A 17,401-nucleotide genomic window follows, 5' to 3' on the forward strand; every position below is an offset into this window, starting at 1 on the left:
AACCCGGAGTTTGTGACCTGGGCTGAAACCAAGAGTTGGATGCTTAACCGACTGAGCCCCCCAAGTGCCCCTCCTAAAGCCTTTCTAAGCAAATTAGGATTCCTTTGGGCAATGTTTAAGTTGTTGATATTCCCATCAAATACCCATCTAAGTGTAAACAGCTTGAAGGACTGGTTCCACGCTGAGGCTGAGGCACGGAGTCACATGGGGCTGAGACTCAGAGGAGGACCCATCTGAATGGCAGCTGGGGAAAGCGCAGCCGTGGCCATTTAGAAAGGACATCTGGAGGGGCCGAGACCCAGGCTCCTCGGTGTGTACCTTGCATTGGACCTTGGAGCAGTTTGAAAAGCCACAGACCTCCAGCTCCCTTCCGTCCTGGGAAGCCTGCAGAGACTTCCCGGTGCCAGTCTCTCCCCTCCTCCCTGCTTTGCAATGCTTGCAGCAGCCTGGCCTCACTGTGCTTTCTAAAGCCAGCCTCTCTCCCCATCGCCTGCTTCCATCTGGTTTCTCCTGATCTCAACAAAGCTACTTTGGAACATTCTGTCACACTAAGGTGTACACATGGGATGGCTACATTTAGCCGAATAAACTTCAACCCAAGGGGTGAAGTTCTAACAAGGGGAATGTCTAAGACGGCCAAGTTCCATCGGGGAATCCTTGCAGACTCTCTTGGCCCAAGTATCAAGCAGCTTCAAAGGCCGAAGTGGCTGCTCCTGCTCCCATTTGCTGGCTTGCTTCCTCTCCGCTCTGCCCTCGTTTTGGGCTCACAACTACCTAACGTTTCCTTTTTGCCCAAGGCTCACCCTGGCCTCACACAACCACAGAGATTAGAAGCAGAAAGGAAGTGAACTTTGAAACTTCACCTGGTTTAGGTGCCCCATTTCTCAGACCAGAAAACTGAGACCCAGGAAAGAAAGATGGCCTTTCCAAAGTCACGTAGCAGCAGGTGCACGGTTTCAGAGACCGCCTGTTTGTCTCTTGCATTTGCCACCCCTTTTGAGCCTGCGCGTACTTCCTGGGTTCCCCCCGGAGCTGCCCTCTGTGGCTTCCAGAGCAGAGCCTGGAAGAGCTCTGTGGGTGGGAGTCATGGATTCTAGCCAGAGCTCTGTTCTTGACCAGCCGTGTCACCCTAGGGAGGACTCTGGGTCGTCGCAGGCTGTGGAATGAGTGAGAAACTCCACCTTGCTGTTGATGGAGGGACAGAGAAGCTGTGTCAGGAAGGGTGTGTGACACAGACTGGCACCCAGTAAGTGTGCAGCAGATACTTACTGAATGGTGGACTGAAGAGCGTCCACTGCCTTCCGACCCCGGCTGCTGGGGGCTTGCAAATTGCCCTCTGCTTCCCAGCCAACCAGGACCCGATTTCAAAATGGCTTCACTTCCCCCAGCGCCAGACACCCTCAGAGACTGAACAGGAGATCGGGTTACAGCACAGGAGCATTCAGCTGGCAGTCCAATTTATTTTCATCAATTCAGGAAAACCACCCCAAGCTCCGAGGCCGTGAGGAGGGGGAGGTGGAGGGGTGAGCAGCGGTGAGGCGTGCGCGGTGAGCTCTGCTCAGTCCTGACAGGAGAGCCACGGCCGTCGAGGGCAGGGAGGCTCGGCGTATGCTTTTGCCACCTGTATGGACCTTGCTGGTTGAATTTCGCCCTGTGCCTCCGAGTATAAACCAGTTTTCCTAAACTCCATCCTATTTTTGCAACTGGAGGGAGGGGTGTGTGTGTGTGTGTGTGTGTGTGTGTGTGTGTGTATACAAATGCATGTGCACAAATGTGCCTGCCTGAGTGTCCATAATTTTGCACATGTGTGAGTGAATATGCGTGTTCCTTCCTAGGGCTGCCATAACGAAGCACCAGAAACTGGGCGGCTTGAACCACAGAAGTGCACTGTCTCACAGTCCTGGAGACCGGAAGTGCAAAGACCAGCTACCCGCCATGCTTCCTTCTGAGGGCTGTAGGGAAGGGTTTTTCCAAGCCCCTCTCCTTGGTTTATAGATGCTGCCTGCTTTCCTATATGTTCACTTTGTCTTTCTTCTAGGTGTTTCTCTGTGTCTAAGTCTCTTTTTATAAGGGCACTAGTATTGGATTAATGACCATGTAACTTGATTACCTCTGTAAGATCCTGTCTCCAGATAAGGTCACATTTTGAGGTACTGTATGTTTGGATTTAGGCATATGAAGTTGGGTTTCAACCCATAACAGGGAGCATGTGTGTGTATGTGCAAGTAGGTCATGAACCATAGCATCTCAGACTCCAGTCAGAAGCATGCCCACTAACGATGAAGCGCCTGGCTGGCTCAGTTGGTAGAGTGTGAGACTCTTGATCTTGGGGTTGTCAGTTCGAGCCCCACGCTAGGTGCACAGATTACTTAAAAATAAAATATTTAGGGGAAAAAAAAGAAGAACCCAGCTACTACTTAAATAATAGTACTTTTTTCTTTTTTAGTTTATTTATTTTTTAAAGTTTCTTTCTTTGTACTTTTGATAATCTCTGCATCCAACATGGAGCTCCAGCTCCCAGCCCCAAGATCAAAAGTCACAGACTCCCATCAACAGAGACAGCCAGGTGCCCCTCAGATAATAGTACTTTAAGAGCGTGTATGTTTTCTCTTTTGTGAACAGGGAAGATTTAAAATAATTTTTTAATATATATATCAATCTCTTCCCTCAAGCAGAAGGGCAGGTGTGACTATGTAGAAAGTCCTAGGTACCACTCTTGCCGCTTGGCTTGAAACCATCTCTTCATGGAAGGCTGTCTCCTGCTCTGTCCCTCTCAAGTAGAGGGACATGATTTCCCCACCTCACGTTCCTTTAGACAGTTAAGTAGCATCTTGAAATGCCTCTGGCTATACTACAGAACATTCCAGTTATTCCAAAGGGTACATAAATTCAGAGTTTCCATAGCACTCCCTAGTGACTTGGTATCACCAAGGTAGCCCTTGAGAAACCCCTGGAGATTTCTAAATAAATGGCAGCAGATTCAAAATTTCATTTAGAGGTTGGAAATAGTTGTCAAGTATGGTATACCTTTAGCTTCCTTTTCAAAGGGGGCCTGCCTGGGTTCCGTCTACTTTGATTATTCTTTGATTATTCTTCCCTTGACTTGTATTCTTGGGAGGGTCTCAGGAGGTCCGCTTTGCTGGCCAAGCCGCAGACCGCAGGGCCAAGCTGCTACCAACGTTGGGTTCCTCTTCTGCTCTACCAGGAGGAACTGCTCCCAAACAGACCATGAACTTCTGGCTGTGCAGGATCATGCCTGGCATTTACCTTCCTCCCCCCGTTCTTTGTAGATATCTGCTCTCTCTGCCTTCTCCAGACTGAGTTCTTCGTGGCCCTGCGGGGACCTGAATTACGACTTTCTAGTCAGCCAGCCAGAGTTATGCCAAGCTTTTTCCTAGGTCAGCCCAAAGTGGGGGGCCAGGTGGGTGGGACATGGGGGCAGATTTGGGGACTACTCTGAACGTACCTGGGCAGGGGAACCTACATCAATTCCCTTATTAGCCTTAGCGTGTGGTGCTGGGTGGTCTGATTCTGTGGCAGAGAGTGGGGGATGTATGTGATACTCGTGTCTACCTGAGGCACGTAGAGATCTTTTGTGGGGGGTTGCTGTTGTTGGGTGACAAAAGATACTGGTGAGCTCTGAGAAAGTGGGCCCACTTCTCCCTGAGACATCCCGTAACCCTTTCAATGATATTCCTCAGAGACCGTTAGAGGACATAAAAAGTGCATGTGAGATAATACAAAGTTAAAAAAAAATGTTGGCTACGAAACCGTATGTACTGTCTGGTCTCGACACTATTAAATACATATTTCTACATAGGAGACTGCGGTGGAATGCCATAAAATATTAACTGTTTTCCCCCTGTGTGGAAGGAAGATGAATAATTTTTAGTTTCCATGTGGGCGTTTATTACTTCATAGACACACATGCCATAGATCTGTTACCTCTAGCTCAGCCATTTTCCTGGATCTTTCAGATTTTGTGCCACCTCAGCACCACCAGGATATTAATTCCCTGCTTGCCCAAGGCCCATCCGTGACTTTTCAAGGAGGCACCGGTAACCGGTTCCTGTCAGCCAGAGCCTGGGTCCTCAGAGGGCCTGGCGGGGGCCCGGAGGCCTGTGGACGGCTCCTGCCCTCCAGGCTGGGCCGCTAGGGAGGGGCCGGGCCTCTTTGAAGGAGGTTAAAGTCCTTCTTTGTGTGAATGGCCTTTTAGGGAGCAGAGGGAGGGGCAGCTGTGACATCATAGTCTTCAGTCAGGAGGCTCGGAAGGAATTTGTCCAACTTGAGCCAGTGCGCAGGAATCTGTCTGGGAAAAGAGGCAGTTCTGACTGGGGACGTTTGAGACACACACTGTGGGCCGGGTAAGCCGAATCTGCTGACCTCTCTGACTGTCCTTTTCCTTCTGGTCTGAAAGGAGTGGGTTCCTTTCGGAGGCCAGCCTTGGTGGAGGGGGCCTGGGAGTGGGGACGGCAGGGCTGAGCTGGGGAGTCCTTTGCTGCTGGAGGGAGAGGGGGCAGCTGAGCTCTGACTGGTGACTTGCTTCTCTTTGAAACCTCGTCAGATTCCCCGCTTTCAAGTTAGAGAGCAAAGAGGAAGCGCGTGCAAACATTCACAGGTCCTCTGTGGGCCACGGAGGACGGTGCGTGTGTGTGTCTGCAAGAAAGAGCGTGTGTGTCTGTCCTGGTCGAGAACAGGAGCAAGTGACCCAGTGATTCTGGTAACTGGTTTTCTAGGGACTTTATTTCGTCTCTAACAGGGCCGTGTTGGGGGAACCGCCACACTCATGGAGTGACTTGGGGCGTTATTGGGAATGTGTGTGCCTGTCCCAAGTAGGAGCCAGGAGGGGCAGGAGGAGAAGCTCATCAGAACTGTTCAGATTTGGAGTGTCAACTGTGGACAAGGGGTTAATCTCGGAAGCGTCTGGCACTGTTTCCTCTTTGCTCCTGGCTCTCTTTCTCAACATAGTAGATTTGTGCTGGGTCCTCAGTGGTGCTCAGCTTTGGGTTCTCTGCCATTAGTGGTTGGCCAGGCAAGAACCCAAGATCCTGAACTATTTTAAAACCAAGAGGGACATAGCTGAGTTACAAAGAACTAAAGTGAGCCTTGCCTTTGCTTTCAGCAGAATTAGTTACCCTAGAAAGTTCTGGCTGCACAAGCAGCCAGAGTTCCCTCTGCGGCCTTAATGGTGGTTTATTCTGGAGGTGGGGAACTGCCCTGTAAAAATCGCCTCCCGGTGAAAAGGGCCGCTGGGGAGAAGAGCATCTGAGCCCTTGGCAGGGCACGGAGTCTGCTGCATGGAGGAGGAAGTGAAGCCTGACCTTCTTGGAGCAGAAAGGAAGCCTCTCTGCTCAGTTAGGGCAATCCTGAAGGCTCCACTGCCATTCTCGGTCACTCCTGTAGGGAATGGTTGTCCACGCAGCTGAAAGAAACGAGCCTTTCACCAGTTGCTGTAGAAAAGGAAACAGTTTCGTTCCTCCCTCCAGCCCCACTGCCTGCGGCGTCCCACCCCCCCACCCCACCTCCGCCCCCATCTTCAGTTGCTTTCATGGAAAGCCCGAGTTCTAAATGTGTTACTCAAACAACACCTTGACATTTTCCAGATGTGTAGCCTGACATCTGAGCTGGCCGCTGACTTTGCAGCTGGGTTAAGGGGAGTGCTGTTAACAGGGCAGGCTGTGGTCCTGGGGAGACTCCGTTATGTTATAAACGGACCACTTTCCTTCAACAGAAGCTTGAGCCAAGACACGGTTTGTTCCCAACGAAGGGAATTTCCAGAAGTATTTGCATCCCATCGTCAAGCCTGTATCTGTACCAGAAGCCAGAGAGAACAGCAGGATGGTGAGGCCTTGGAAGGTCTCCGAAAGAAAGGCTGGGCCTGTGGGAGCAGAACCGTCTTTTCAGAGCTGTCCCCGTCCTACTTGGCTGTAATGTGTCATGGCAGGAGGTCCAGGAGCCGTTGTTCGTGTTCACTCCCTTTATCAGGGGTCATAGCATTAACCCTGAGCCCGCCTGCTCTAAATTTAGCCTGCACCTGCCCAGGAGTACTTAGGGGCTTTAAGTCTGGCCTATTTCCATCAACCAGGAAGGGGTCGTTCTTAGGGAGTGAGGAGGCTTCTGGCTTCCCACAGTCCGCACAGGCCCCTGGTCCTCCAGGCCGGAAGAAGCTCTGCGAGGGGCGGAAGAAGAGGAAAGGCTGCCTGAGACTGGGACTGGAATGTGGCCCGGGGTGATAGCCTCTCCCCTCCGCTTCCTGGCCCAGAGGCCTGAGGCCGAACCACGGAAGGAAGCAGGGCGCTCTCAGATATTTCCATTCTCTGTTCCCTCACAGCGGTGGGTGGAAGGGGCCTCCTCAGAGTCCCCGCACGTTCTCCAGCCTGCCCCCGAGCCTACCATCTCGGGCCGAGAGCTGCAGGCCAGCTGCTGAGGAACTCAGGTGCTCTCAGCGTTCTCCCTCAACTCTTTCTAGCCAGCCCAGTTTGCGCCGTGGAACAGAGCTGGGACTTTCTTCCCAGTTAGCACGTCCTCCACCTTGTGCTTTTTGCTGTCTTTATGGGAGGTGGAACTCACTCCCTCCAAGGTCGTAGGCTCCTTGCTACTGAGTAGGGACCCCCTCAGAGCTCAGGGACCACCCCCTCTGCCCCTCACCATGGCCCTGGCCCAGGCCTTGCCACTCGGCATGTAGGTACTCAAGGCGTGTTTATCCTTGCCCTGTGACACCTCTCGGCCCCAGATCTCCAACCCATAGCTCCATTCCAGTCCCTCCAAGTCGGATCAAGTTTAGGAGCCTCATGGGGGCATCTTGCAGGTGTCTGGGCAGGATCTATTAGCCAGGATGCGTCCCCTCTTTCCATTTCCCTTTGCGACAGAAACCACAGCCAGGAAGTGGGGTCCCATAAGAAGCATTCTAGAGGTTTCCACCACACGGACCACAGAACCAATTCTCTGCCGCGAACAGCAGTCATGTCCTGTGTAATCAGAACTCGACTTAGGCATGAGAGAGAGGGTAAGAAGGGAAAAAACGGAGATGTTCTCTGGTTGCACAGCTATGCGGAAGTTACATTTTATCGCCACGCCTCTGTTCCTAGGCCAAGAATGAGTTTGTATTTTTGGTGAAACTTAAAAATAACTGGATTAAAGGATCAGGTCACCTATTATCTGGGGAAGCGTGTTTCTAATTTGACTATCATGGCCTTAGTAGGAAGTAAGTTGAGTTATTCAGAGGAGAAAGCTGGTGGGGCAGCGGGCTCCTGAGGTGTGAGTGATTTGGGCCACACTGTGCATTTAGGCTGGGAGCCCTGAGGTCACAGCTGGTAACAGGCGGTTTCAAGGGGTAACAGTCTGAGGGTGATGGGGAAGTCGGCGGGGAAGCTGTGAACACAACCAGCATTGAAAGCGCAGTGGAAGCTTCAGCTTCTTGCTTGCCCCTGTAGCAGAGGATACCTTCCTGCTGTCCCCCTGGGCCCAGCCAGATCCGCTAAGGAAAAAGTACCTCCTGCAAGTTCTTTCTGCTCATGACGTGCCCAGCTGCAGGCCCAGGTGCCCTGGGAAGAAAGACCACACTGCTGTCCATCACCCAGCACGCCAGGTGTCAGGACCCCGCTGTGTTTTGTGTGCAGATTAAAAACAGTCTTCTAGAATCTCACCTGTGCTGTTGACGAGTCACAGCTCTAATGCTTGGTGACCGTGGCAATGCTTGGGATGTGGGATCTGAATCTTTGGCCCCTGGGTTGCTGCTGGAGGAAGCAGAGGACGCTCCTTCAGAGGCCAGCCAGTGGGAAAGGTAAAATCCCCCAGACTGAGCAGGAAGTCAGACCCTCCTTTCTTTTTTTTTTTTTTTTTTTTTAAGATTTTATTTATTCATTTTACAGAGAGAGATCACAAGTAGACTGAGAGGTAGGCAGAGAGAGAGAGAGAGAAGCAGGCTCCCTGCTGAGCAGAGAGCCCGATGCGGGACTCGATCCCAGGACCCTGGGATCATGACCTGAGCCGAAGGCAGCGGCTTAACCCACTGAGCCACCCAGGCGCCCCCAGACCCTCCTTTCTAACTGGAGGGCCCTCTGGGGAGTGCAGAAGGTAGGAAGAGGAAACCTAGTCTCCAGGAAGTCTGTCTCTGTCCGGTTCTGGATAAAGAGGTGAGAGGGGTCTCTGACTTCTGGAGCCAGATCGTGAGTCTCTCATCACTTCTAGAGGTTCACGGGTGCAAAATGTCGACCAGAAAGCCAAGGAAATACTCTTTAGTAAAAACCACCCACCCTTCTGAACATAATACCCCTAGTCAGTTTGGAAGCCTGCTGTCACAGAGGGCACTTGCTGAGGTATCTGGAGAGAATGTGAAGATCCCGCCTTCAGATCCTGGCTGTGCCACTTTCTAGTCAGGTGATCTCGGGAAAAGTCTTCCAGTTTCTCTAAACCTCTTCTTCTGAAGTTCTAAAATGAAAGTAGAAAACTCTGCTTTTCCTGCACGCCAAAGGGCCCCGTTACCAGGATCAGCGGAGAGCGTGTGTACACATGCCCTGTGAACATGGCGTGTCCACAGCGGGAGGGGGTGTGGTTCTCGACTCTCTGTTCAACCACGTTCTCAGACTTGGACTTTCAGAGACAGGAGACAACTATTTTATGCAGTTACTCGGATTATGGCCACAATAAGTGCATCTTCTAATTGTGCTCAGCTTTAGTTAAAATGAACATTTGAGGACCTGAGGTAGGAAAAGATTGGGAGGTCAGAGATGCTTAATAATAAGGAACATTTACACTAAACACTCTGCAGTTTACATAATACTTTTTAAAAATATTTATTTATTTATTTTATTTGAGAGAGGGAGAAGAGAGTATGTACGCATGAGGTTGGGGCACAGAGGGAGAGGGGGGAGAGAGAATCTCAAGCAGACTCCCTGCCCGACACAGGCTTGATCTCATAGCCCTGAGACCATGAGCTGAGCCAGAATCAAGTGGTAAGCTTAACTGACTGAGCTACCCAGTTCCTCCTTACATAGTGCTTTTAAACAACATTATCTAATCAAATTCTCAAAACAGATTTGAGAGATCTTGTTATGAGTCCTGCTTATAAAGGAGTTTTGTTCTTCCAAGAAGAGTCCCATGATTGTCTTACTTAGGGTCTGGCAGAACTTTCACAGGAGACACGGGGGCCCCCAGGTTGTAAATTACCCATATAATTTGCTTTGCGTAACTATTAAACACATTTTTGTAACTAGTGGCAGCTTGAGATGCTACCTGGCTACCAGGTTATAATAAAAGCCGGTCTTGGACCAAGTCCTGGCACTTGTGCAGACATTTAGTAAGGAAACATTTGTGGGGCGTCTGGGTGGCTCAGTGGGTTAAAGCCTCTGCCTTCAGCTCAGGTCCTGATCCCAGCGTCCTGGGATCGAGCCCCGCATCAGGCTCTCTTCTTGGCAGGGAGCCTGCTTCCCCCTCTCTTTCTGCCTGCCTCCCTGTCTACTTGTGATCTCTGTGTATCAAAAAAATTAAAAAAGAAAAATTAAAGAAAAAATAAACATTTGTAAAAGTAGGCATAAAACCTACTGTCGTGAACCTCAAAGAAACCTCCGCTCTGGAAGATTCTAGACGCTCCCAACTCCACGTGGCATGGAGATAGATGCAGCAGTTTCACAAAGGCAGGATTCCCTTACTGTTTAGTAGTTCAACAACCAGAGTCCTCTGAGCTGGAGGCGGGGGGGGGGGGTGGGGGGGGTGGGGGGGGTGGGGTGGGTGGGGGGGAGGGCTGTTCGTATTCGGGCTCCAAGCACCTTCCCAAAGGTATAAAGCCCTGATGCTCACTCTGTCCCTAAATCCTATTCAGGAAAGGCCAGAGAACATCTCGAATTGGCAAATCTGAACACCACCAATCTCACCAATTTCTAACGTTTATTATGCTAATTGACAATGCGGTAATTTCACTGATGAAAACCCATTTCTCACCTTAACTGTGCCAATTAGCAAAGCCTCAGGGGGCCCTGGGAGTTAAAGAGAGCTGAACTACCCAGGAAGGAAGCCACCTGCGGAACCTGGAATTTCTGTTTAGATCCTGGTTGACCACTCTTAGAGGGTTATATTCCCAGTTAGGACAGTTGTCTGCCCCGGAATAGGATTTAAACTGATTCAGACACACACACGGCTGTATTATATGGTCTCTCTGCACATATTTTAAAGTAAATAGTAGGCATCCTGACTGGTTGTTAGCTATTGCAGGAAGCCTGGAGGCTGGCAGGTAACCTGTGTTGTGCTGTTAGGGCTCCACCTGGAGGGTTAGCAGGGGGACTCCAAGGATTTCCCTTGGGTCTCTTAGCACCCTTTCAAAATCCGGTTTGGTGCTATGTTATGTTATGTTGTTAAGTTATGTTATGTTATATTTTTTAAAGTTAGCTGTATGCCCAATATGGGACAGAACTTACGACCCCCAGGTCCCACGATCAATAGTCATATGCTCTACTATGAGCCAGCCAGGTGCCCCTTATGGGGTGTCTATGTGTGTGTGTGTGTGTATTTTTAAGATTTTATTTATTTATTTGATAGAGGGAGAGCAGACAAGCAGAGGGAGAGAGGGAGCAGCAGACAGAGGGAGAGGGAGAAGCAGGCTCTCTGCTGAGCCGGGAGCCCGAGGTGGGGTTCAATCCCAGGACCCTGGGATCACAACCACAGCCAAAGGCAGATGCTTAACCAACTGAGCCACCCAGGTGCATTGGGGCACAGTTTATTTTGAGGACTTTCCAGTTCATTTAATGAATGCATTTTATCTGAATCTGGAATCATGTTCATCTTACCTGAGGCATGGAGAAAATTCTAGTCTTTCTAATCTTCAAAGGGAGCAAGGAGCACTTGTTGGTTTAAGCAAAACATTTAATGACACCAAGCCCAGATTCCTGCCAAATTTGTGCTGTGGACTTTCCAGCCCACTTCCATTTATCTGGGCTACTCACTGGTGGCTTTGATTGCATCAGGCCATCTTGCAGGAAGGTAGATGCGTCCCGGTGAGAACAGAACTCAGGAATTTGCTTTGTTACGACTGTTGCCCAACTTTACAAAAACTCAGGACCTCTGATGCATGGTGGTAAACCAGGAATGAGTGTTGTCTCTTTGATTACTTCTACCCTGATTTGGGTATAGAGCTGCTGCTACTACCTGATGTAGATGGAACTGAGTATCAAGAAAAATTTACTGAATTTGTGGAAAGAAGTGGGAGGAGCCCCCTTGTAACTAACAGGAAGCAGAGAGAGCCGTTTCCTGTTTACACCCTCCAGTGTCTCCATGTTTTAAACAAATGTATTGGAACAGAATTGTTGCAGATTACACTGGGACTCCAAACTCTGGCTTTTAGCCAGTAATTAGCATTTTTTAAAAGATTTTATTTATTTATTTGGCAGATAGAGATCACAAGTAGGCAGACAGGCAGGTAGAGAGAGAGGAGGAAGCAGGCTCCCTGCTGAACAGAGAGCCCAATGCGGGGCTCAATCCCAGAACCCTGAGATCATGACCCAAGCCAAAGGCAGAGGCTTAACCCACTGAGCCACCCAGGCGTCCCAGTAATTAGCATTTTTAAAGATCTCGGTTTGCTACATCATAGAAGGCATTCAAGGAACGAGACTCCTCGTATCTGACTCAAAGCTAATGGTAGTGGTGTTGGACACGGCGAGAAGGTATTGTCAGATGCTATTCTCAGAGTTAAAATTTTGAATTGGAACACTTGCTACTTCAGAAAATAGGCCTTGGAAAAACTTGGTATAATTTTCAAGTTCTAAAAGAGAAAAAAAAGCTGACAGGGCATCAGCTTGGCATGGTCCAACACTTGACCTGAAGCAACCAGGAGAAAGACATGAGGTACTCTTGGGCCGTGCTGTGGAACTGGGCTCAGGACCTCCTGTCTCTGTCATTAGCAACAGGAGCTCACCCTTCCCTCCTCCTGACCAGAGTAAATAAACTCCAAAATAGACTTATGGCTTCCTAGGAAGTCCAATTTTTGTTAAGAAAGAAGTGTTGTCTCCTGGAGCTTATGGTTGCTGCTGATCTCATTATGACCTTGCAAAATAAGCCTCCTGCTTGTTTAATGAATGTTTAATCAATAGATGAATGACTAAATGAAGCGTAGAATGAATTATTTGCCTTTTAGCTTCCTTTACTGTTAACTGCCCTCTTTTCCTCTTATGTCAACCAAAGTATTTTATGTTTTAGGACGGCGGTGGTTTTCAACCATAATACAGTTCTAGTAGCTTCCTACCATTTTCCTACCCCCCCCCCCCAAATCAAAAAGGATATAAGAAAAGCTCTACTTAGTCCCATAAAGAATGTTAGCTGTAAGTCACTCAGCAAATGACGCTGGGGCAGGAGGGCCACAGATCATCGGATTCTCACTGAAGCAGTGCCTTATATCTCTTTTTGTTGGTCTGTTTATTCCAGTTGGTCTGTTTATTCCAGCTTTCCATGGAGTGGGCTGACTTTGACCTAGGTTTATTTGAAATTGAATGGCAGCCAGTGAGTTTCAGGCATTCATATTTTCTGTAATTCTTAATGACCTAGAAGTCACTGGCAATTGCCTTACCAAAAGAGAGTCTAGTTAATGTTTTTAAAAGGCAGTAAAAACATCTTTGACATGCCTCTTGAGTTCATTCCAAAGATAAAAGAACCCCAAGTTAATGATGGTAAAAAAATAAAATAAAGGTATTAGCATTGTAAACATTAATGGTATTAAATATCAGAGTTGGACAAAGACCAGAGCTAGACTGGAAGATCATCTAAGACCAAAAAGTGTTGACAAAGGAATAGTTGTTGTTGCCTGTGACTGAAGAAGGAACATAAATTACCTGATGGGATTAAATCTGGAGGAGAATGTAAAGAATGCAGAATGAGGGAAACCCCAGTTCATGGAGAACCATGAGACTTTTCCAGCATTCTGACAGCAGTGCAGAGCACATAGGGTGGGTCCCTGTATTGTTCTAGGTCTCAGGAAGAAATCCATAATTATGCACTTTCCTTAGAAGGACTCTGAAATGAATCCCCTGGGAGTCCTCCAAAAGTGATGTTTTAGCATTATGTTCTAAGATTTTAAAATCGTTTACAGCGGTCACACATGAAAACAATGCCACCTCGCAGTTTGGTATGGAAGTATGCCACTAATGCGGCACGAACTTGAGAGAGGAAGACAAACTTGACCAAAGTGTCCCTGAGATCCTTGAGGAACACTCCCCTAGTTAACATCACAATTTACCACTAAATTATCTAAGATATACCAGAGTCCTTGGGTGTGAAAAAAAATCATCCTAGAATTTGAAAATTAATTTTACTAATGCCAAATGACAAAATTGCGTGGGATTGGCAATTGGTGACCAAGTGGGATTTATTTCAAAACATTAAGAAGATGTGGTTTTTCTTACTGAATGATAAGAGTGGAGCTATCACAGACCAAGCATTTTAGGAACCAGGGAGGAGCCTCGGGCCACTAACTTTTCAAAGCAAAATTACTCAGTCCTTAACTAAGGAACTGTTTTGATGTAGTCCCAGAGATTAGAACTGTGCAAGCAGTGGCTTTGGTTATGGCATTTATAGTGCACATGCTGAATTAAGAGTCATAGCAATGGGGCACTGCAGTTATTAAGAGGCTTTGGAAGGGATCTCCCCTTTTACAGTATTTTATTTTGGAAAAATTCTCCAAGAAGCTTCTTGTCTCCAGAATAACTGCATTACACCTGGCAGAGACTCATGTTTTCATGAAGTATTGCTTATGCAAGAGGACCATCTTATTATACTTGGGGACACACAAATAGTCCTATTACATTTCTGCCCCATTGCTATGGCTATGGTATATAATCTCTTCTACTTCAGAAGATATCTGAACAGTGTCTTCAGATGATCTGAATCTTCATTTACATTGAAATTTAAAAATGGGGCTAACATCTATGGAACGTTCTCTGGAGACCCAGTGAGAAAAACAGAATCTAACATGGAGAGGTTTAGGTACCTATCACCACAACAAAGTAAGTTGGAAAAGGAAAATCTCTGTTCCCGAGACCTTGTCATGTTTCAGTTTTCCTTCCTGTCAGTTACCAACTAATTTCTCAAGGCTTCACCTCCATAAGAGATTTAGTATCTAACTCTGCCTTTCCTCCTGTCTTTATTCCAGAAGCCTCCCCAGCTCTCTGAGGATGATATCCGGCTAAAAAACCAGAGAGACAACTGCAGCAGGGCCAACCCCTTGGAGCCTGCATCCAGCTCCCTTCCCCCAGATCACAAAAACATGGAAATTGAGGTCTCCGTCACAGAATGTAAAAGTGTTCCCGGGACCGCGTCTACCCCACATTCCATGGACCACGCCTCTCCTTTCTACTCACCCCCCCACAACGGCCTCCTCAGTGATCACCATGAAGCTCTGGATAATGATGTGGCCAGAGAGATCCGCTATCTAGACGAGGTGCTGGAAGCCAGCTGCTGTGACCCTGCTGTGGACGGAACTTACAACGGTACCTCATCCCCGGAGCCCGGAGCAGCCATCGTGCTGGGCGGCGGAAGCCCACCTGCCCACGCGGCCATCCAGCCGGAACCCACCGAGAGGGCAGCTGGCAGACAGGTCCCTCCCCACACTGAGCTCAGCACCAGCTACTCTGACACCATGGCAGAGGGTGGAAAAGCCAACGGCCACTCCCCGGCCCAGCCCCGAGACCTGCGGGGGGACAGCCCCCAGGCCCCCGCGAGCCCCGGCTCCTCCAGCAGCTCGCGGTGCTCGGGCCGTGATGGGGAGCTCACGCTCACCACGCTGAAGAAGGAGGCCAAGTTTGAGCTGCGCGCCTTCCACGAGGACAAGAAGCCCTCCAGGCTCTTCGAGGACGATGAGAACGAGAAGGAGCAGTACTGTGTCAGGAAAGTGAGGCCTTCGGAAGAGATGCTGGAGCTGGAAAAGGAAAGGAGAGAGCTCATTCGGAGCCAGGCGGTGAAGAAGAATCCCGGCATCGCGGCCAAGTGGTGGAATCCTCCCCAGGAGAAGACCATTGAGGAGCAGCTGGACGAGGAGCATCTGGAGTCGCACAAGAAGTACAAGGAGCGCAAGGAGAGAAGGGCGCAGCAGGAGCAGCTTCTCTCGCAGCAGCAGCACCCCCCGCCGCAGCCCTGCGCGGCCCCCGCCCCCTCCCGCGAGCACGCTGGCGCCCCCGACCATGCCAAGGAGGACATTGTCACCGAGCAGATAGACTTCTCTGCTGCTCGCAAGCAGTTCCAGCTCATGGAGAGCTCCAGGCAAACGGTGGCCAAGGGCCAGAGTACCCCCAGGCTCTTCTCTATCAAGCCCTTTTACAGGCCTCTGGGGTCGATCAACTCAGACAAGCCCCTGACCATCCCCAGACCAGCTTCCATCGGGGGACCGCTGGAAGACGGTGGTGCACCAGCAGCCAAGGGGCAGAAAGCCAGCTGTGCCCTGGACAGCCAGTCTTTGGGGGGAAGCCAGGGCAGCACAGCTCCTCAGGGGAAGGAAGGGCCCTACAGTGAGCCTTCCAAACGCGGGCCCTTATCCAAACTGTGGGCAGAGGATGGGGAGTTTACCAGTGCCCGGGCTGTCCTCACTGTGGTCAAGGATGAGGACCCCGGGATCTTGGATCAGTTTTCCAGGTCAGTCAATGTTTCTCTCACCCAAGAGGAGCTTGACTCTGGTTTGGATGAATTGTCGGTGAGGTCCCAGGATACCACTGTCCTGGAGACCCTGTCCAATGATTTTAGCATGGACAACATCAGTGACAGTGGGGCATCCAATGAGACCACCAATGCCCTCCAGGAGAACTCACTGGCTGATTTTTCTCTGCCCCAGACTCCACAAACTGACAACCCTTCAGAGGGCCGGGGAGAAGGCGTCTCCAAGTCGTTTAGTGATCACGGTTTCTATTCCCCTTCGTCTACACTGGGAGACTCGCCATCAGTGGATGATCCTTTGGAATATCAGGCTGGTCTCCTGGTGCAGAATGCCATTCAACAAGCCATAGCCGAGCAAGTGGATAGAGCCGTGTCCGAAACCAGCAAGGGTGGGACAGAGCAGCAGGGACCTGGGGCAACTCTAGAAGAAGCTGGAACTGGGGCTCCCGGCTCAGAGAAGCCTCAGAGCATGTTCGAGCCACCCCAGGTGTCCTCTCCTGTTCAGGAGAAAAGGGAGGTGTTACCAAAGATTCTGCCTGCCGAAGACAGGGCGCTCAGGGAAAGGGGGCCCTCCCAGTCGCCCCCGGCAGCGCAGCCCAGTGGCCCTGTGAACATGGAGGAGACCAGACCAGAGGGGAGCTACTTCAGCAAGTACTCGGAGGCAGCTGAGCTGAGAAGCACAGCCTCACTCCTGGCCACTCAGGAGTCCGATGTGATGGTTGGGCCCTTCAAGCTGAGGTCCAGGAAGCAGCGGACTTTATCCATGATCGAGGAAGAGATCAGAGCAGCCCAGGAGAGGGAAGAGGAGCTGAAGAGGCAGAGGCAAGTCTTGCAGAACACCCAGAGCCCCCGGGCAAAGAACGCCCCGTCGCTGCCCTCCCGGACATCGTGCTACAAAACCGCGCCAGGTAAGCAAAGCGCGCGCCAGACACAGATGCTGTGCACAAAGTTTGATTTCAGCTTATGTGTTTGTTGTGGAGCCTCCTCTGTGTGTGGCTAGAATTCGTGTTTGGGGCGGGACGGGAGGGTGTGTGCGACTTGAGGGTTTTAGCATCCAGGGACAGGCAACTGAAGTCAGAATGTCCCCAAGAAGAACCCTGAACCTGGCTGGTGTGTCATTTCCCTGAGGGTGCAATCGCTTCTTTCTTGTTGTTCTGCTCTGAGTTTGCTTTAGTAGAGAATTATTTTCTTTTATTGGAAAGGGCTGCCTCTGGCTCTGGGAGGGGCCGTGTGTGGCACAGACCCTGGCGGAGCGAGCCCGTGTGGGGGTGGGCTTGGAGTCAGTAGCCTGACCCTTGGTCTCTGTGGTTAAATCAAACCCATGTGATTTGGGGGATGTGCTCTGCTAACCCCTTCCAAACCAGGTCCCTTCCTAGCAATGACAGTCATGACCCTGTGTTACAGACTGACCCATAGCAGATGTTTTTGTCTTTCTTCTGTAGGATTGGCTTGGTCTTCCTTTTAGTCATCACAATGCAGTTGGTTTGGAATCAGGGCGGTCTCATTCATTCTTGGCCTGTCTTCACCACATTTGGAGAGATGGAGTTACCCTAAAGGTCTTTCGTCCCTTCCCATTGCCTGGGCTGTCCCTTTCTTGAATGCTTTGTATAAATGGTTGATGTTATTTAATTATGGTGGTAATTCATGTTGCTGCCATTGTGAATTAACAGGGTGACCAGTGGTTTTTATTTCCCATTTGGATATGATGGCAGTCAGAGCACCACACGTCCTAGTGTGGGAAAATGCTGCTCGAAGTGTGGTCTGGGCTAGTCCATAA

General features: G+C 49.9%; 1 protein-coding gene across 14 annotated transcripts in view; it reads left to right on the forward strand.

The window, feature by feature from the left end:
- Positions 1 to 17,401, forward strand: part of PALM2AKAP2 (PALM2 and AKAP2 fusion) — a 448,736-nt gene that overhangs the window by 401,013 nt on the left and 30,322 nt on the right. For 13 of the 14 annotated variants that reach the window (XM_082696837.1, XM_082696843.1, XM_082696845.1 and 10 more), the window contains one exon: positions 14,132 to 16,532. In XM_082696837.1, coding sequence (XP_082552963.1) covers positions 14,132 to 16,532 — 2,401 coding nt within the window. Of the gene's footprint in view, positions 1 to 4,259; positions 4,365 to 14,131; positions 16,533 to 17,401 lie in introns of those variants that run through there. The other variant, XM_082696848.1, reaches the window with a different exon arrangement.

This window comes from Mustela nivalis (assembly GCF_964662115.1).
Source record: "Mustela nivalis genome assembly, chromosome: 13".
NCBI lineage: Eukaryota > Metazoa > Chordata > Mammalia > Carnivora > Mustelidae > Mustela > Mustela nivalis.